Source organism: Dreissena polymorpha, chromosome 15 (genome assembly GCF_020536995.1).
Source record: "Dreissena polymorpha isolate Duluth1 chromosome 15, UMN_Dpol_1.0, whole genome shotgun sequence".
In the NCBI taxonomy this organism is placed as follows: domain Eukaryota; kingdom Metazoa; phylum Mollusca; class Bivalvia; order Myida; family Dreissenidae; genus Dreissena; species Dreissena polymorpha.
The window spans coordinates 22,943,201-22,965,762 of NC_068369.1; the positions used below are offsets into that span (position 1 = coordinate 22,943,201).

A 22,562-nucleotide genomic window follows, 5' to 3' on the forward strand; every position below is an offset into this window, starting at 1 on the left:
AATGTCCGGTCCATTTGTTACAGGTTATTTTTTTCTAATTGCTGAAATTCTTTGATTTTAAGCAATTAGACAGGCCTATTTCATTCACCTACATCATTCAACCGGCACTTGAGAAAATAAATAAATATTGATTAACTAGATAGTCCTTTTTCCTCAAGAATCAACACCTCTTACTAAAATACGACCCGCGTCATGCTAAAATGGTTATTATGCCAAATGCACACTTCCTGGTCAGGATATACGCTGTCCTTTATAAGGTCACACAGGGGCTCGTGGTCTGATATGCAGACATGCTAGCTTATAACCTGAAGGCCCAGTTGGGGCTATGCTGGTCAAATATGGCGGGGATGGATTTAGATTTAACAGGGATAAATAAGGGCAAAGACAAAGATATACTATGAATAGTATGCATTAAAACATGTTTATTTTCTTTTACAATAAAATAATGATTGTATCAAAGTAAAAACATATCTGAACATCCAAATAAATCATTTTGCAAGGCATGCCATGCTGAGTGGTTGAAAACATGAAATATAAAGGAGTAACACAACTTTGTACAAAAGAGAAACATACTAAGATGGGGTTTAAATTTGTTTGTTTAGTTCGTGAAATGAAGAAAAGTGAAACAACTAGAAACACATAAAAAGCATACATCAACAGAAATGTTCACAATGCCAATACATAGATTTTTATAATTACTATGTTTATTTTCAGACAACCTATTGCATTTTACAAACTGCCATTTATGTGGCCATTTGCATAATGATCAATGTCCATGTGCATACTGCAATACAATTGATCTGCATCATGCGAAAATGGTTCTTATGCTATTTACAGCTAGCATAGTGCCAGTACAGCCTGCACATTCTCACAGTCTGGTAAGGATATACTATGTCAATAAATGAGAACATGGGAGCTTACGTGACTTTGTAAGGGACTCTGCAGCTCTTGACCAGACTGTGCCAATGTGGCATAAGACCCATTTTTGCATGATGTGGGTCATATATGCAACAAAGACATTGTGCATACCAGGTAAAAAAACCTCTTATATTGCCTCGTCATGTAAAATAAATATATTTGACAGCTGCAAATGTATGTAATACAACTCCGCTGAAGTACATTTAAGTTATATAATGTATATATACTTATATTAAAACATGACACTACCTTGCACAAAGTGGCTTTTAGCCATAAGGTGGGTAACAAATAAAACAATATTTACAACCCAAAGCTCACACAACTTCTCAGATAAAGTTAACAGACCAGTACTTGCTAACATTGCAAACAGAAGTTTTCAAATAAATCAAACAAATTGCAAACAGAAGTTTTCAAATAAATCAAACAACCCTGTGCTAAAACAACTGAACAATCTTAAAACATGCCTGTATTTATAACAAATATTAACAGGTGTCATTATTTAACACACATTTAAAAGACACTCTTTTAAAAACTCTTAAAAATCTTACTATGTTCATAAAATAATGCGATCATGTATCATGTTAAATTTGTCAGTTCAACAAATATGAAAAGAATGCGTAATTCTTAAAATGTTAGCGAATATCATGGCTTTAAAACTTTCAACTAATTACTTGAATTGAAAATGATTCTCTAGAATTCAATGGAAAAATGATAAGTGCAAAATCCTCTTTGGTCTTAAGCTAGCAGATATGGGGAGAACATTTCGTTAGAAATTAATTGTTACAAATGTTAAAAATTATCAAAAATGATAGGAAGGCTTTTCAATTACAATACAAAATTCACTGTAATACCAAAATATGGCCACAGAGTTACAGCAGTTTGGAAAACATGATTTAATGTATTGAAACATGTAACACAAAATTTTAAATAACAAAGGCATTTTAACGCTAAGTGATAAACAATACCGTCATGCAGATGACATATGAAACGGTCTTTGGGAAAACCTTGCTTAATTAATGTGGGTAAAGTGTCGTCCCAGACTAGCCTGTGCAATCCGCATTGATTCAATTTTAGAAGACACTTCATTTTAACAAAAATTACTATACAGACTATACACACTTATCAGGGATGTTAACGAAAATGAATTAACCCTTTCAGTGCGGGAACCGAATTTTGAAGGCCTTTGCAAACAGTTTGGGTCCAGATGAGACGCCACAAAACGTGGCGTCTCATCAGGATCCAAACTGTTTGCTATTCTGATAATATTCTTTGAAAAAAATCGAAGAAAATGCTAATTTTAGAAATTCAGCAGACGACATTTTAGCAGACGACAAATTTCCCAGCATGCAAAGGGTTAAGCCCGGTTTCGGAGAGCGCCGCTCATACATTACTATATTATAATTGTCCACAACTACTACATAATATATTGCAAAGAAGGCACAAATAATCAGCTTTTACCACAACCTTGGTATGTGTTCAACCATAACAGTTAGTAGAAGAAATTCTTTGGAAAATAAATGATACTTAAAGTTAAAGAAACAGCTTAAACATAGATCGTTTTTATAAACAAGGGATACAGAATGGTTGCACAATTATTATATCCACATCATGTAAATATTTTAGTAGACATGTATTTCAAGGCACCCACAATTCCTTGTATTACCCAATATCAATATTCCTTGGAAGGCACATATTTTGCAGTAAATATTATGAAGTTGCACAAGGCATATTAGTAAAAGATAGATAAAGGCACAGAAGAAAACATGGTGAAAAAGTATGATATTAATTTCTTATGAAGAAACAATAACATAATTGGTATAAAAGGACCCGAAATGCTTAGTTTTTTTGTCACATTATCAAATAATGATAATGATCTCACATGTTTGTTCACTAAAACCTTTAAAATAAAAAATACATCTTTGGGATTTCATAAAATTAAATATAAAGCACTATTATTTCTAAAAGTATATACATAAAATATTTACATATATACAGAAATAAGCATGATTCTATGTTGTTTGTCTTAATATACATAGATAAATAAAACTATCATATAATACACAGTAAATATCGAAACCATCGACAAACATGACAAACATGCCACTTCTCTCTGTCAAAATCGGAAAAGCTCTGTTAAAGCATAGACTGTGAAATAGTGCTTGACTAACCAGAAAGCAGAATCTAAAACCAGTCAAAAATAAAATGGTTCATAGCTGCCTGAAAATAGACATGAAAGCTCTGAATGAAGTTAATTTAATTATTCCTTCTTAAAAATCTAAAACAGATGGCTATTTTTTAAATGACAAAAGGCAATACATTGAACCGTTTTAAGGAATTGAAATACTTGCGTTTAGCATCAGTTCAAAAGTTGAAATATAAACTTTTAACCATCAAGACATTTAAGAGATTATTCGTGAAGTAAAAAAATTACATGTATCTTCATCAAAAAGCAATGTTTAAAGAAAGGTAAGGCAAATATTGTATAAGATACAATAAAGATTTTTTTTCTGAACGTTTTTAAATAACAAAATACAACAATCTACAACACAGAATTATTGCCCTTTATATGAGAGGGGCAGTAATCTCAATATTATTTTCACCATTTTGGTATATATCACAGTCTTTCAGAGATGTTTTTCTTCACCATCGTCTATACATTAGAAAATTCAAATAGTAACTAAACTAATAAGTTACCATATGTATAAATTATTACACACCAGATTTCTTATTTTACAGTGATTTTACAAAATAGTTCATCAAGAAAAAATATTTTTTTCCTGAAATTCTTAGAACAATTATGGTATATTTTGTGTTTGCAGACATGTTTCAGCTTCATTCTGACACTCTTCAGCCTCAATAATGTACACTACATGCACACTTTTCAATGAAGTAAGTTACTGGGTAAACAAACCTTACAATCCAACATTCATACCTGCACCAATTTAATAGTTACATGAACCTTTAACCTGTTGAGGGAAGGCCCATACTAAATTACAATCTTGATTTTCTTTGTCCAAAAAAAAAATTGCACACATAAATCTCGGTCTTTGCTTCAAACAAATTTCAAGATATTAAAAATAGAAATATGTTCTTCAAGAAAACTGTCTTTTGCTTTTCAAAACATTGCCAAATATTAAGAATCTTAAATTAGCTGAAATTACATTAAAACAATAATCATGTGTATTACAATTATAAATAAGACCAAAATCTGATCTACGTTTTGCACTGTTGCGCCCACTTGGGCAATATTCTACGCCTGGCATTGGTGAACCAATAGTTGATCTGGTTGATCGTCAAACCAGTCTGTTTGATCAGCATGGCCTTCTCGTCGTCATTGGGGTAGGGGTTGTCCTTGTGTTGTCGTAACCAGTCTAACATGATGGCAACCGCCTGGAATACATTTATAAGTTATTAATCACACTTCCTTTTAAGTCATCAATCAAACTAATTTTTTTGTTCCAGTTGTGGGAACATTAATCATTCAGTTTGTTTCATTTTGACTAATTTATATAGGAACCAAGAGATGTGTTTGTCAGAAACACAATGCCCCATACTGCGCCACATTGAAGCCATATATTTGACGTTTGACCTTGAAGGATGACCTTGACCTAAACCTTTCACCACTCAAAATGTGCAGCTCCATGAGATACACAAGCATGCCAAATATCAAGTTGCTATCATCAATATTGCAAAAGTTATGACCAAGGTTTAAGTTTTGGGACAGAATGACAGTGACAGAATGACAGAGTGACAGACAGACAGGCCAAAAACAATATACCCCCGATTATTCGATCCCGGGGGGTGAGGGGGGTGGGGGGGGGGGGGGGGGGGCAATAAAAACAAACAAATAGGGGGATAATTTTTTATATCAACATTCTGTTATATCATAGACTTTTATTACAGTCTATATTGAAAATTAACCAAGGTCAGATAGTGGGTAAACAAAATATGCAAAACATAAGGATTTGTCTCCCTTGAACAATAATGCTACAATGCATTCTATGGCAAAACATTATTTATTTAGGAACTCCCTTTCTTTTTTCAAGTGTAAATCTGATGTATTTTACAATGCTTATTGGACATCTAACAGGTAGCAAATGAATAAGGATTAATCAGCTAATTTAGGCATTGTATGCTATAATAGTCAATTTCTTTTTATTGATTTTTTACTTCGCCCGTTAGAGTCCTGTACAAACCTCTTTTGGCAGACTTGGGTGTTTCTTGGACTCTGGCTTGCCGGGATGACTGCTGCTACTGACAATGCTACCACAATCGCTGGCCGTGTCGAAATCCACCATGAGCTTGAAGCCTGGAGACATCATGCCTCCGAACTCCAGACCTTTCTTGGCTTGTGGGGAGTACATCATGTCCGAATGCATCTGAAACAAAGCAGGAAACAACATTCACAACACACTGAATACTGTGGAAGCTGTTTTTTTTCTTTTTCAGCAGGGATAGTTAACAATAATAATAACTAGAGCTTTGTCACAGACGTGACGAATACCCCCACATGCCGCATTGACACATATTTTGCATGTTGTCTTCACAAAAAAAGGCGAAAACCATGCTCAATTTTTAAAACGCACTAAGTGACCCCTTGACCTAGTTTTTGACCCAGAAAGGCCCATGTTCTAACTTGGCCTTAAGATCATCTCCATAAAACTTCTGACCAAGTTTGGTGAAGATCGGATGTAAACTACTTGAATTAGAGAGCGGACACCATGCTGAATGTTAAAAAATGAACTAAGTGACCCCTTGACCTAGTTTTAGGCCCGAAATGGCACATGTTCAAACTTGTCCTAAAAATCATTTAGATAAAACTTGTGACCAAGTTGGGTGAGGATTGGATGAAAACTACTTGAATTAGAGAGCAGACAATGGTGAGGTTTAAAACGCACTAAGATACCCTGTCAAATAGTTTTTGACCTGGCATGACCCATATTCAAACTTGACCTAGATATCATCTAGATACAACTTCTGACCAAGTTTGGTGAAGATTGGATGATAACTACTTGAATTAGAGAGCAGACAACATTGTGATGTTTAAAACGCACTAAGTGACCCCGTGACCTTGTTTTTGACTATGACCCATATTATAACTTGCCACTAAGTGACACCGTGACCTAGATTTTGACCCGGCATGGCCCATGTTCGACTTGACCTACACATCATCTAGTTACAACTTCTGACCAAGTGTGGTGAAGATCGGATTTAAACTACTTGAAATAGAGAGCGGACACCATGCTCAATGTGTTAAATGTACTAAGTGACCCTGTGACCTAGTTTTTGATCTGGCATGGCCCATGTTCGAACTTGGCCTTCAGATCATCTAGATAAAACTTCTGACCAAGTTTGGTGAAGATCAGATGATGGCCCTAGTTCGCTCACCTGAGAGGAGTCGGTTCATTCAATCTTTACCAAACGTCAAACTTGATCTAGATATTGTCCAGACAAACATCCTGGCCAAGTTTCATCATTATTGAACCAAAACTCTGGCATATGGAGTGATTTTGTTTTTGTAAGATTTGATCTGGTGACCTTTATTTTGAGTAGAACCCCTTACCAAACATTAAACTTTGCTTACAAAAATAAATATTATGACCAAGATTCATAAAATCTGAATCAAAATTGTGACCTCTAGAGTGTTTACAAGGATTTTGTATAATATAATGAAATTTTGGACAATCTAAGGGCAATAATTATGGCATTAATAATGTGATATATATAAAATCAATCTTTCCACCAAGTTTCATGATGATTGGGCTAAACATGTGACTTGTAGAGTGTTCACAAGCTTTTTTTACTATATAAATATAAGAAAACTGCCCCCCCCGGCAGCCATGTTATTCAACTGACCGGAACCATTTTCAAACTCAACTCTCATATCAAGGAAACAAATGTTCTGACCAAATTTCATGAACATTGGGCCAAAAATGTGTCTTCTAGAGTGTTCACATGTTTTCACTATATACATATAGAGAAAAATGCCCCACCCACTGGCGGCCATGTTTTTTCACCAATCTGGACCATTTTCGAACTCGTCCAAGATATCAATAAAACCAATGTTTTGACCAACTTTCATGATGATTGGGCAAAAATTGTGACCTCAAGAGTGTTTACAAGGTTTCTCAATAGCCAAATAAGGAAAACTGCCCCCCCCCCTGGCAGCCATGTTATTTAACTGACCGGAACCATTTTCAAACTCAACTCTCATATCAAGGAAACAAATGTTCTGACCAAATTTCATGAAAATTGGGCAAAAAATGTGACTTCTAGAGTGTTCACATGTTTTCACTATATACATATAGAGAAAATGCCCCACCCACTGGCGGCCATGTTTTTTCACCGATCTGGACCATTTTCGAACTCGTCCAAGATATCAATAAAACCAATGTTTTGACCAACTTTCATGATGATTGGGCAAAGATTGTGACTTCTAGAGTGTTTACAACGTTTCTCAATAGCCAAATAAGGAAAACTGCCCCCCTCCCCCCTGGCAGCCATGTTATTCGACTGACCAGAACCATTTTCAAACTCAACTCTCATATCAAGGAAACAAATGTTCTGACCAAATTTCATGAAAATTGGGCCAAAAATGTGACTTCTAGAGTGTTCACAGGTTTTCACTATATACATATAGAGAAAAATGCCCCGCCCACTGGCGGCCATGTTTTTTCACCGATCTGGACCATTTTCGAACTCGTCCGAGATATCAATAAAACCAATGTTTTGACCAACTTTCATGATGATTGGACAAAAATTGTGACTTCTAGAGTGTTTACAAGGTTTCTCTATAACCAAATAAGGAAAACTGCCCCGCCCATTGGCCATGTTTTTCAACGGACCGGAACCACTTTTGAACTCAACCAACATATCATTAAGACAAACATTTTGACAAAGTTATATGAAGATTGGGCATGAAATGTGACACTACAGTGTTTACAAGTTTTTTTTTTTTTACCTAGTGACCTAGTTTTTGACCCGGCACGACCCAGTTTCAAACTTGACAGAGATTTTATTGGGACAAAGCTTCTGACCAAGTTTCATGAAGATCGGACAATAAATTTGGCCCCTAGAGTGTTTACGAACAAATGTGGACGGACGGACAACGGACAAAGACCGGTCACAAAAGCTCAACTGCGCAATCAGGTGAGCTAACAAGAGCACCGCCTTGCGGGTGCAGACCGCTCATCTATTTTCTTTTTAAAGGTGAAGGGACTCTCATTTTCAATCACAAAGGAGGGAGGAGTGGAGTGAAGAGGGGTGTATAGTGTGGGGTTGTGGACATTTATTACATTATCTTCCAAAAAAGCGAAAAAAAAAAAAATAAATAAAAAAATCGGGGGGGGGGGGGGGGGTATAGTGTGAGGGTGTGGTGATAATTTGTGAGATGATCTTAAAAAAAAAAAAAAAAAAAAAAAAATTAAAAAAAAAAATTTGGGGGGGGGGGGGGGGGTGGGGGGGTGGGGTGGGGGTATAGTGTGAGGGTGTGGTGGTCATTTGTGAGATGATCTTATAAAAAAAAAAAAAAAAAAAAAAAAAAATTAGGGGGGGGGGGGGGAGGGGGGGGGAGGGCACGGGGGATGGTTTGGGTGAAGTCTATTGTGGTATGTCAGGTAAGAGTAGTTTCATCAAAGTATCAATCAAATCTAATCATAAATAAAGAAGTTATGGCAATTTTAGCAAAATTTAATAATTTGACCTTGAGAGTCAAGGTCATTCAAAGGTCAAAGTAAAATTCAAGTTGCCAGGTACAGTAACCTCATGATAGCATGTAAGTATTTGAAGTTTGAAAGCAATAGCCTTGATACTTCGAGTGGATCGAAACACAAAATTTAACCATATATTAAAAGTTACTAAGTCAAAAAAGGGCCATAATTCCGTAACAATGACAACCAGAGTTATGCAACTTGTCCTTTTACTGTACCCTTATGATAGTTTGTGAGTGTTCCAAGTATGAAAGCAATATCTATGATACTTTAGGGGTAAAGTGACCAAAACATAAATCTTAACCAAATTTTCAATTTTCTAAGTATAAAGGGCCCATAATTCCGTCCAAATGCCAGTCAGAGTTACATAACTTTGCCTGCACCGTCCCCTTATGATAGTTCATAAATCTTGCAAGTATGAAAGCAATAGCTTTGATACTGTAGGAATAAAGTGGACCTAAACACAAAACTTAATCAAATTTTCAATTTTCTAAGTATAAAAAGGGCACATAATTCTGTCAAAATGCCAGTCAGAGTTACATTACTTTGCCTGCACAGTCCCCTTATGATAGTTAGTAAGTGTTGCAAGTATGAAAGCAATAGCTTTGATGCTTAAGGAATAAAATGGACCTAAACACAAAACTTAACCAAAATTGTCAATTTTCTAAGTATAAAAAGGGCACATAATTCTGTCAAAATGCATGCCAGAGTTATCTAACTTTGCCTGCCCAGTCCCCTCATGATAGTAAGTAAGTGTACCAAGTTTGAATGCAATAGCATTGATACTTACTGAGAAAAGTGGAACTAAACGCAAAACTTAACCAAAATTTGCAATTTTTTAAGTATAAAAAGGGCACATAATTCTGTCAAAATGCACGCCAGAGTTATCTAACTTTGCCTGCCTAGTCCCCTCATGATAGTAAGTAAGTGTACCAAGTTTGAATGCAATAGCATTGATACTTTCTGAGAAAAGTGGACCTAAACGCAAAACTTAACCGGACGCCGACGCCAACGCCAACGCCGACGCCGACGCCAAGGTGATGACAATAGCTCATAATTTTTTTTCAAAAAATAGATGAGCTAAAAATGCACTAAGTGACCCCCTGACCTAGTTTTTGACCCAGCAAGGCCCATGTTCAAACTTGGCCTTATGATCATCTAGATACAACTTCTGACCAAGTTTGGTGAAGATCGGATGAAAACTACTTAAATTAGAGAGCAGACAACATGCAGAATGTTTAAAACTCACTAAGTGACCCCGTGACCTAATTTTTCACCCGGCAAGGCCCATGTCGAACTTGGCCTAGACATCATGTAGATAAACTTCTGACCAAGTTTGGTGAAGATCGATGAAAACTACTTGAAATAGAGAGCGGACAACATGCTGAATGTTTAAAACGCACTAAGTGACCCTGTGACCTAGCTTTTGACCCGGCAAGGCCCATGTCGAACTTGGCCTAGACATCATGTAGATACAACTTCTGACCAAGTTTGGTGAAGATCGGATGAAAACTACTTGAATTAGAGAGCGGACACTTAATACGGACCGAAAGACAGACCGACAGACAAGTTCACTCCTATATACCCCCTTAAACTTCGTTTGTGGGGGTATAATTAAAAGAGATGTGCTTTTTGTAACACCTAAGGGGGGTAAGGTAAAATACTTTAACCCTGGTACAAGGGGTCTCACTGGGGGGGGGGGGGGGCACTTTTTTAACAGGTCTAAAAATGTTAATAACTAGTTGTAAAATTACATTGGCATTAAAACTGAGGCAAGGAGCTAAATTGATGTAAAATCACACCCCTGTAGGTATGAATGCAAAATATGGCACTGAAAAAAAAAACCATTGGAGATCAAGCTTCCATTTAGCATAATTATATTTGATGATAATTTCAGCAAGAACAGGCTGTGTGAACATTACAACTGCATAATATACTCTCTCTCCCCTCTGTTTTTTTTGTGAGGGGTAGGAGGGGGGGGGGGTTAAATTTTAATAGACTTATTCCAAGAGGCAGACTTTCTGGCTCCTACCCAACTTCCTCAGTTGTAACAAGTAAGACACACTTCCCCACAGAAATAGATCTGGAACCTGTGGACTTTAATTAATTACACTTGTAAATACCTGCAAACATGTTCATAGCTTTCAATAACCCTTTCAAACATTTGATTGATCCCCAATACAGAGGCACTGTTTTCAAAGACTTGCCTATTGATTATAGCAGGTACAATTTTCACCGTTTTCCAATCAATTGCATAATCTCTATACTGTGTGAAAAACATTGAGTGGGGGAAAGTATTAGAAAGAACTTTCTTTTTAAAATAAAACACAGATCACTGTTACACAGAGCTGTGAAATTTTCACATATTGTAAATTTATTGACATGAATTCAATCCATGACATGAATTCAATCCAAACAACAAATAGTCAAAGTTTCAGGGCTTTTTTTCCCTGAAATATTTATTGCAGGTTTTTCTAGTTCACCAGTATTTCTGGTGAAATGAACATTCAAGAAAATTCATAAAAAAAGATTTTGCAATAAATATTCATTTTAATAGACAAAATATAATCAAATGAAACAAACTATAAGGTATTATGCTCTCACCCCACGTTACACATATTATTGCTAAAATTGCGGCCACTTAGTCGGCGTAGCCAATATTATTGAATTGTACAGTGGTAAATATTAAATTACCTTAACTGAACACACGAGTACTTAAACAATACATTGCTGGTATGTGTAAATGCTCTTTATTGTACTACTTGGCATCGTCCAACTCCTGCTTTTGAACATATTTGTTGTTTGTTGCTGAGCTTAAATTGAAAATATAATGCAATTTCAGGGAAGATTTTTCGATCATCCCATTATCAGCAGATGCAATAAAAAAATATATCAAGATATCAAGGCGAAATGCAATGTATATTTTTCCATTTTTTATTGTAATATACAAGATACATTGCATATTTAATACATCGCATGAAATTTACCATTGAAAACCATACTTTAAAAAATATCTACCTCAATCATTCAAACAAACTGGCTCAATTTCATTAATGGATTATTTGATTGTCCGTTTACAACATTCATCACTAACTTTTCCATACACTATGGTAGTTTGCTTTTTGCTTGATGGATCTCTATGCACCCAGAAAGTGACACATATTGCATTTCGGATGATTATAAATCAAACTTTACTCCTCATCTAGGAAATGGCCACCATGTTCATTATGGGATTTCAATTATCAGGATGCAAAACATTCTCTTATGAGGTGAAACTCAGTGTAAAGAATGTTTAAAGTGCATACCGCAATCAAAGCCACAAACTCAATCACTTAAACATTAACATGGTTTGTACAATCACAAACATATACTTAAATTTTATTGAAATATTTCAATGTGTGCGCTCTTCCTAACGTAAACATGTAAGAAAACATGCAATACAGGTAATTCTAGTACAATTTCCATGTAATTAATATAATTTTATTAAAGTGAAATGTCACAATATCAAGACAAACAACAGCAGCAGCATTAGCAGCAGCGACTGCAACACCAACTACAACCAGTGGATAGAAACTGTGTTTGTGTCCTCGATCACAAGCGGATACAATATTTCCTCCCTAACACTTCTATAGGATTGATTCAACATTATATTCGAGAGCTTAATTGATTACTGTAGCACCTTGCTCATGTTAATTCAATATCAGAGCGGAAAATAACACTTAAAAGCTTGATTAAGGACTGCTACATTGCAACGCTGTCATATTTTATTAATGATTATACATAAATGGCATGTATATTTTTAACAAATTTGCATTTGCATGAATAACTAGGTAATTTAACAAATGGTACGGAGAAAAAGCATTTGGATTGAATATAACTTTCTCTAGGGAAAAACAGAAACAATATTAGCGATGTTTGCTTTGTTTATTCAACTGAATCTTCTTAAATAAATCAAGAGTCTCTGATAGCATCATTTAGCCCGTTCCTTCATAAGAAGCAAAGTGAAAATGGCTTTTGCAACCAGCTTTAAAGCAGAACAGCCTGCGAGTAACTCGCAGCCTGTTCATGTTTTATGCTGTTTGCTGCTCATCAGTAACTAAGGGTTGGAAATGTAGCCTTTAAAATTTGAAATCAGTAAGAAAGGTATTTAATTATATTTAACTTTCTATGGGACTACAAATGGGATAAAAACACTGAATTTTATCATGTTTGCATGGACGCAACTTTTTTTTTCCCACAATTTTGGAAGTCTTTTGGTGTCTCAATTTTTCTCAACTTTGAAAAAAATGGTGATTTATTTTTTTCCACAAATTTAGAATTCAACCGCAAAAACACAAAGATGCAAAAAAGACCCTGCATGTATGTCAAAAGTAAACAATTTATACATAAAAGTAATTGTCCTCTATTTGTTGAGACATATTCCATGGGCATTGATAGCAGGAAACAACAGTAATAAAATCATATTCATGGTCTCATAGTTGTTCATCAAGTCGCTCTTAAAGGTGCTTAAAGCAATAGCTGGTGTTTTGCACTATCACTGACTAAATTGGCTGTCCACTTAATGCGCTATCATAACATCAAAAATGACAGTAAAATCTTTACAAGCATTTATGATTAATAATACCTGACAGAAGCAATTGTTTTGTGACCAAATACATTTTAACATGTCCATTCTAGCAGCAATTATAGTAATAATAACATAAAGCTAAAATAATGGCTTTCAAGTACTGTTATAGTAATTACTGTCCAAAGCATAAGCAGCATAAATTGTTTAGTTTGTTTAAGTATTTATGAAATCTGAATTTCTCTTAGGACTTTTTGTGTTTGAACTTAAGAAGCTTTACCCCCAAGCCATGCATTTTACACAAAGGAATTTAAAATCATCTGGGTCTATTGATAAACTCATGTCACTTAATTATGCAAATGAATACAATTTCAGTGTGTCTTTTAAACATTATGTAGATGAAGATTGCATCATACCTAAAAGTATTCTTTCTTTTCTGAATGTATTAGCATTTAATATAATAAGCAATTAATACAAAGTGAAAGAGAAGTGTTTTATATCATTCATTGACAATGGTTTAACTAAAACTATCCAAAAAGCATGATATAAAACAGTGTATCAAAATATTTGACCATGCTGTAAATTGTATAACTTTTTCTAACTTGTTTGTATATTTAGTTGACCATTTTTTTCAGATAAAACAAGAGCTGTCACCATAGGATTACATATGCCCCCTATAAACGCTTTGATAGAAGTTATGAGCATTTTTCGAAACCTAAACGCAGATTTTGAAACCTAAATGCGGACCCTTAGTTCAAAGTCAAGGTCACAGGGGTCAAAATTTGTGTGTGTATGGCAAGGCCTTGTCCATATACACATGCATACTAACTATGAAGGTTATTTCTCAAGGGACATAGAAGTTATGAGCACTTTTTCGAAACCCAAACGCAAAGTGTGACGGACAGACAGACGGATAGACAGACAGACAGTGCGATCACTATATGCCCTCCTTTGAGGGCATTTAAAAATACATTTAAAACAACTACAACCAAATCTTGAAAACAAGAAAACCCCAAAACAGAACAATCCACCATGCAAGTTTACAAAGACTGTGCCTGCAGATCTGAGAGGCCCATTTTACAATATCCTTTCTAGGGTTAAGCTGCACCACTTAAAAAGCTGCCCATCCTTAAGGAGGAATAGTGCCGGAAATTCCTCCCCAATGTAAATAGTAACAAGTTTTCAAGTGCTTCCAACAACCGGTCAATCAGCCTCTCTCAAAGGCTCTTCACTTGAAGGCCCTTCTCTTGCACACTTATCAATTCATGCTTTCCTGGCCATTAACTGTTTTTAAATTACCTACTTCATTTAGATTCCTCATTAAATTAAAGGGATGGATGCAATGTTCTTGAACAAACCAGGAAATCCTCTGTAACATTATCACTGGCAAAAACACCACTTGGACCTTGTGGTGCATTATTTCACACTATTTTAAGGTTTATCACTGGCAAAAACACCAATTGGAGCTTGTGGTGCATTCTTTCACGCTACTTTAAGCCAAAAAACCCTAAATATTTGAGTAAAAATATTTCTGTCACTGCTTTTGTGATACATGTATTTGATAAACAATTTAAAAAATCAAAAACAGAATAAAAACAAGAAACCGTCGGAAAATCATCCGACCAGAACCCACTGATAATATGCACATCTCCTCTTGGTAGTGAAGCTTCCCATAAAGTTTCATTGAATTCCGGTCATTAGTTGCTGAGAAATAGCCCGGACAAGAATTGCACTAAATGTACAGTTTATGGAAAATTTCAAAGGACCATAACTCTGTGAAAAATCATCCGACCAGAACCCGCTGATAATATGCACTTCTCCTCTTGGTAGTGAAGCTTCCCATAAAGTTTAATTGAATTCCGGTCATTAGTTGCTGAGAAATAGCCCGGACAAAAATTGTGCAGGGACAGACAGACAGACAGACGCACACACAGACAGACGAAGCGGTGACTGTATGCTCCCTCCAAAATAAATTTTGGGGGAGCATAATGATAAGACCTACAGCTACTGGTATGAACAAGGGCTGTTTGTAAAACATGCATGCCCCCCATATGGGCTCTCCGTTGTAGTGAGAGCCATTGTGTGAATATGTTTTTTTGTCACTGTGACCTTGACCTTTGACCTGGTGACCTGAAAATCAATAGGGGTCATCTGCCAGTCATGATCAATGTACCTATGAAGTTTCATGCTCCTAGCCATAAGCATTCTTGAGTTATCATCCGGACACCATTTTACTATTTCAGGTCACCGTGACCTTGACCTTTGACCTTGTGACCTCAAAATCAATAGGGGTCATCTGCGAGTCATGATCAATCTACCTATCAAGTTTCATGATCTTTGGCATATGCGTTCTTGAGTTATCATCCGAAAACCATTTTACTATTTCGGGTCACCGTGACCTTGACCTTTGACCTAGTGACCTCAAAATCAATAGGGGTCATCTGCGAGTCATGATCAATCTACCAATGAAGTTTCATGATCCTAGGCGTATGCATTCTTGAGTTATCATCCGGAAACCATTTTACTATTTCGGGTCACCGTGACCTTGACCTTTGACCTAGTGACCTCAAAATCAATAGGGGTCATCTGAGAGTCATGATCAATCTACCCATGAAGTTTCATGATCCTAGGCGTATGTGTTCTTGAGTTATCATTCAAAAACCATTTTACTATTTCGGGTCACCGTGACCTTGACCTTTGACCTAGTGACCTCAAAATCAATAGGGGTCATCTGCGAGTCATGATCAATGTACCTATGAAGTTTCATGATCCTAGGCCCAAGCGTTCTTGAGTTATCGTCTGACAACCACCTGGTGGACGGACAGACCGACAGACCGACCGACAGACCGACATGAGCAAAGCAATATACCCCCTCTTCTTCGAAGGGGGGCATAAAAATACAAACAACAATAAAATCGAAGTCAGGGCTTTTTTTCCTTCTGTGAGAATGGCCGTTTTTCACAAATTTGTGAAATTTGCAACTCAAATTTTCACAATTTCAAGAAGTTCGCAACTTAAATTTTCACAATTTTAGAAAAATAGTGACTCATTTTTTCACAATTTTCAACAGTTTGTGACTCATTTTTTCAATATTTTTAAAAGGTCATGACTCAAATTTTCACAAAATGGGGTGTGTGTGTTGGAGGGGGGGGGGGGGGGGGCAAAGGGCAAAGGCAACAGGAAACAAAAGCTGTTTTTGTGATACACAATGCCCCCTACTGCGCTGCGCTTTTGAAGTCCCACAGCAGCTATTTTTTTTTAGAGAAATTGAGGCCCATGATAACTTAGCCAAATATCAATGCAAATTTTGGACAGACAGACAGGCCAAAAACAATATACCCCCTGATCATTCGATCTGGGGGCATAAAAATCCCAGCGAGTGCACCAAATGCAGTCATCATTTTTGGCATCATTGTTTTGAGCACATGAACATCTCAAACAGGTACAATTGCTAGGCATAAGACACTGGTAATTAAATACAGATTAATACCAGAGTCTGTATAACATATCAATTTAGAAGCAGACCACACACAAAGATAAAGATTGGCAAATGATTGTATAATCTTGAGGCCTTTTGCATGACTCCCCCTTCTGCTCCAAACTTAATTTCAAAACATGCATTACATGATATCCGTTCAACCTAGAAGCTGCCTACATGTTCCACACAAAGTGCTTTAGCAAACAGTGACTCACCCCTTGGAAACACATGATTTTGAATTCCAAACCGAAAAAAGATAAGTTTTTCTCATAATTATAATGTACCAGATGCTAGGAGAAAGAAGAAGGTTTGCAAAAATGTGTTCTCCTTGGTTTGTGAATTGATCCTAACAATGGAGCTGGTTGAAACTAAGCTGGTTGCCGGTTGTTTTGAATGTTTTTGTTCCTGCACTCTGGAAAACTTGTGTAAACAACAACAAGACAATCAAAACAAGGTTATCTTGGAACAAAATATTCTCCCAAATGAGCATATTGGATGTCAGTTATGATAACCCACATCAGGATTGTGAATCAAAACCATACGCATAATAAATATATTTCTTTTAACCCTCTACAACTTAAAGAAGTATTTTGACGCAATTTTGTCCCTTAGAAAGTTACATTTAATTATATACCTTTCTTACTAAATTCAAGTTTTAAAGGCATGATTTCAAACCCTTAGTTACTGATTTTACTGATGAGTATCAAACAGCATAAAACCTGAACAGACTGCGAGTTACTCGCAGGCTGTTCTGGTTTTATGCTGTTTGCAAAAGCCATTTTCACTTTGCTTCTTATGGGGGAAAAGGTTAAGAGTTAAATTGAGGATGTTGAAATAGGAGCATTGCTAAATTAATCATTATTTTATAATGACTATAAGGAATAAATGTTAATTTTTTTTTCAATTATTTTTTTGAAGATAATTTTGCTGATAATTGTAAATGAATTTGTTGGTTCCATCCTCTTTGTTTTTTTAGAGATTTAAATAAACCAACGGCGCTCAGTGAAAATACTATTAACTCAAAATGAAACCAGGCGAACAAAATAAATTATTTTTTTGAACTTGCCCTGTATATTAAATTACAAACAAATACAAAAAGCTCATTAGTTTGCACAGCAACCAGTATAACGTACAAATATTCTATTACCCCAGGCAGTGGATTGAACTTTTTATGATTATGAAGATGATGGGTACATTGCACTGAATTGGGGTCAGTTTGGTTACAGTTGGATTTCCTTGGGTCACCACAGGATTTTTTAAGATAACATGCTGTTTCCGCCCTATGCTGAAATTCGGCCCCATTCCCAATGCAAATCTGGTTGTTCCCCCCCCCCCCCCCCCCAAAAAAAAAATATAAGTTAACCTGATCCGGTGTAGAAAATAGAAAGTGTTGCATAATTAAATTATCTGTTGCCTTGAATTTGTTTTAAAAACTGTAAAATATGTTAATGATTATTTAAGACTTTCCTTATTTTCCTCAAAATCCGGCGCTTCGCAAGATTTTTTTCACCTAAAAAAAGGCCAGGCCTTTTCCCGAAATTCAGATTAAAAAACCTGCACTTATCTCACATGTTCATAATACTTTGTAAAATTTTAATAATAAGTTATCAAAATAGTCGTTATTTACCAATTAACGGCTTCTTTGAAATATAAGAAACACTATTTACATGCGATAATTTTTCCCAATTGAGCCAATTTTGCGAATAATTTTTTTCCCAAAATGGGGGTTTTCACGACGCGAAATTTCCAAAATTCCAGTGTGGCGTATTCCCAAAATGGAGCGGAAAAAGCCTGGATAAATAGTTTACATGACTTAAGCTATGCTTAAATATTCAATAAAACTTGTTTAGCTTAAGCCTCAACCACTCATAGAAGTATGTTAACTGAAGCAAACTTAAAAAGATTTACACAATTCTAAATACCTTTGCAGGAAATAAGCATTTATGACTCAAGCACACACATGTTCACCCTCAAAATGAATACATTTCACTAACTGTTGTTCAGTTTTGGAAGATGGTCTCACGTATTTTACAGTTCCAGATTTGTGAAGGACTGAATAAGCAAACAATTTTTGTTCACTTATGATTGCAGTAAATACCATTCAAGAGCTGATAGCATTAAATACCCAATTAAAACTTTTCTTTGGATGAATATATTGAAAAATTGGTATTAAACTTTGATTAACTCCAGAAAGCTAACTGTTCACATTTCATTTTTTGTGCAAATTATTACAATCACTCCAGTCTGAATTATAAAGATCAATACACAAAACGGTTTAATTTTATCTGACATGCATTGACAGAAAAGGAAGTAAACCTCCGCAGATATTTTTTAATTAACATGGTAAAATAACGGCGTATAAACCTTTACAGACATTATTGAAGGACATTCTTGATCATGACAGAAATTTCAAAATATCTAGCCCCTGTTTTTTTTTTGCAAATTTTAATTCATCAAAATAAGTATTATATTTTGCTTCATATTTAAATATAATGTTATTTCAATACAATATATGAATACTAAATTCTTTGGGTCTGGTAGAAAATGGGATAGTCTCGTTAATTTATGTTAACCAGTCTCTAACCAGTCTCATTAATTATATTAATAGTTGACAAGACTGGTAAGCCCACATTTGGTATGATTGAACTGTTGATAAAAAACTCAAGCAATAATCATCAAGATTTGTGTAAGTATCAGTAAATCAATCAATCAATCAATCAATCAATCAATCAAACAATCAATCAATCTGTCTGTGTATCTATCTATCTGTGCATCAACACAAAACAAACATGTAGGTTAATTTTAATTTTGAAACAATGTTCATACTCGTGGTTTACACTAAAATTACATGCTTATTACATTTCTCTATAAGAACAAACACACCAACTGGATTTGGCCTATTAAATTAACATGATATACCTGCTTTAGTGAAATAAAAACTTGGCGGCAATTGTGTCTTATTTTTCTTACAGAATAAAAACAACCGAAACATTGCAATGTCACAATTAAACAAGAGCACCGCCTTGCGGGTGAAGACCGCTCATCTATTTTCTTTTTAAAGGTGAAGGGACTCTCATTTTCAATCACAAAGGAGGGAGGGGTGGAGTGAAGAGGGGTGTATAGTGTGGAGGTGTGGACATTTATTACATTATTTTCCAAAAATGCGGAAAAAAAATGCAAAAAAAAACACACAAACACATGGGGGTGGGGGGGTGGGGGGGATTCTTGGGTGCGATGGTGGACGGTATTTCAAACATAAAATAATAAAAATAAATATTTGTGTTTTTTAACCGTTTAAAAAAAATGAAATTTGGGGGGGGGGGGGGGGTGTATTAGTGTGATGGTGTGTTTGGGTCATTTGCTGAGATGATCTTAAAAAAAAAAAAAAAAAAAAAAAAATTAGGGGGTGGGGGGGGGGGGATGGGGGGGGAGGTGGGGATTCTGGTGGGGGGCAGGGGGGGGGTTGAATTCTTGGGTGCGAAGGATGACGGTATTTCAAACATAAATAATAAAAATAAATATTTGTGTTTTTTAACGTTTTAAAAACCAAAAAAATAATTTGGGGGGGTGGGGTGGGGGGGGTGGGGGGTATAGTGTGAGGGTGTGGTGGTCATTTGTGAGATGATCTTAAAAAAAAAAAAAAAAAAAAAAATAGGAGGGGGATTCGGGGGGGGGGGGGGGGGGGGGGGGGGGGGGTGGAGGGAGGGGGGGGGGGAGGGGGGGGAGGGCACGGGGGATGGTTGGGTGGAGTCTATTGTGGTATGTCAGGTAAGAGTAGTTTTGTCAATCAAATCTAATCATAAATACAGAAGTTATGGCAATTTTAGCAAAATTTAATAATTTGACCTTGAGAGTCAAGGTCATTCAAAGGTCAAGGTAAAATTCAACTTGCCAGGTACAGTAACCTCATGATAGCATGAAAGTATTTGAAGTTTGAAAGCAATAGCCTTGATAGTTAAGAAGTAAAGTGGATCGAAACACAAAATTTAACCATATATTCAAAGTTACTAAGTCAAAAAAGGGCCATAATTCCGTAAAAATGACAACCAGAGTTATGCAACTTGTCCTTTTACTGTACCCTTATGATAGTTTGCGAGTGTTCCAAGTATGAAAGCAATATCTATGATACTTTAGGGGTAAAGTTGACCAAAACACAAAACTTAACCAAATTTTCAATTTTCTAAGTATAAAGGGCCCATAATTCCGTCCAAATGCGAGTCAGAGTTACATAACTTTGCCTGCACAGTCCCCTTATGATAGTTAATAAGTGTTGCAAGCATGAAAGCAATAGCTTTGATACTGTAGGAATAAAGTGGACCTAAACACAAAACTTAACCAAATTTTCAATTTTCTAAGTATAAAAAGGGCCCATAATTCTGTCAAAATGCCAGTCAGAGTTACATTACTTTGCCTGCACAGTCCCCTTATGATAGTTAGTAAGTGTTGCAAGTATGAAAGCAATAGCTTTGATACTTACGGAATAAAATGGACCTAAACACAAAACTTAACCAAAATTTTCTATTTTCTAAGTATAAAAAGGGCACATAATTCTGTAAAAATGCACGCCAGAGTTATCTAACTTTGCCTGCCCAGTCCCCTCATGATAGTAAGTAAGTGTACCAAGTTTGAATGCAATAGCATTGATACTTTCTGAGAAAAGTGGACCTAAACGCAAAACTTAACCAAAATTTTCAATTTTCTAAGTATAAAAAGGGCACATAATTCTGTCAAATTGCACGCCAGAGTTATCTTACTTTGCCTGCCCAGTCCCCTCATGATAGTAAGTAAGTGTACCAAGTTTGAATGCAATAGCATTGATACTTTCTTAGAAAAGTGGACCTAAACGCAAAACTTAACCGGACGCCAACGCCGACGCAGACGCCGACGCAGACGCCAAGGTGATGACAATAGCTCATAATTTTTTTTCAAAAAATAGATGAGCTAATAAAACAACAAATTGTGTATTTGGTGATAAGTGGCATAACCACGTCTACAAAGAATGTGATTTGTTAGAAAAACGTTATTCAGAAAACATTTATAGCATGTCAGCTTTTCAGTAGCATCAATACACGTGACGTCATTAAGTTTCTACGATTGTTGTTTTCAATGAAAGTGACGTCATTTGCAAAATATTTATGAATGAAAATGACGTCATATGTTTGTACAATTCAATGACGTCACTAAATAGTGAACTTAGTACTAAGAAGGGCGGGATATTGAAAAATATAGTTCACGTCCTAAAGCTTGAACCAAATCAATCAGAATCGTGTTAGAATCGAAATAATATTTTTATATGATGGTTTGTTGTCGAATAACCCACAGTAAGTTGTATTGATGCGTGTTATCAAATCACTCGTGCTTCGCACTCGTGATTTAATTCCTACGCATCTATACTCCTTACTGTGGGTTTTTCGACAACAAACCATGATAGAACAAGAGCACCGCCTTGCGGGTGCAGACCGCTCATCTATTTTCTTTTTAAAGGTGAAGGGACTCTCATTTTCAATCACAAAGGAGGGAGGAGTGGAGTGAAGAGGGGTGTATAGTGTGGGGTTGTGGACATTTATTACATTATCTTCCAAAAAAGCGAAAAAAAAAAAAAAAAAAAAAAAAAAAAAATCGGGGGGGGGGGGGGGGGGGGGGGGGGGGGGGGGGGGGTGGGTATAGTGTGAGGGTGTGGTGATAATTTGTGAGATGATCTTAAAAAAAAAAAAAAAAAAAAAAATCAAAAAAAAAAATTGGGGGGGTGGGGTGGGGTGGGGGGGGGGTGGGGTGGGGGTATAGTGTGAGGGTGTGGTGGTCATTTGTGAGATGATCTTTAAAAAAAAAAAAAAAAAAAAAAAATTAAAAAAAATTGGGGGGGGGAGGGGGGGGAGGGGGGGGGAGGGCACGG

At 36.0% G+C, this 22,562-nt stretch overlaps 1 protein-coding gene across 5 annotated transcripts in view; it reads right to left on the reverse strand.

Annotated features, from left to right (window-relative positions):
- Positions 1–393: 393 nt before the first annotated feature.
- Positions 394–22,562, reverse strand: part of LOC127860064 (uncharacterized) — a 74,741-nt gene continuing 52,572 nt past the window's right edge. For all 5 annotated transcript variants that reach the window (XM_052397824.1, XM_052397826.1, XM_052397823.1 and 2 more), the window contains 2 exons: positions 5,115–5,297; positions 394–4,308 (listed from right to left, as the gene is read on the reverse strand). In XM_052397824.1, the coding sequence (XP_052253784.1) occupies positions 4,132–4,308; positions 5,115–5,297 (360 nt within the window). In that variant the 3' untranslated portion in view covers positions 394–4,131. The remainder of the gene's footprint in view (positions 4,309–5,114; positions 5,298–22,562) is intronic.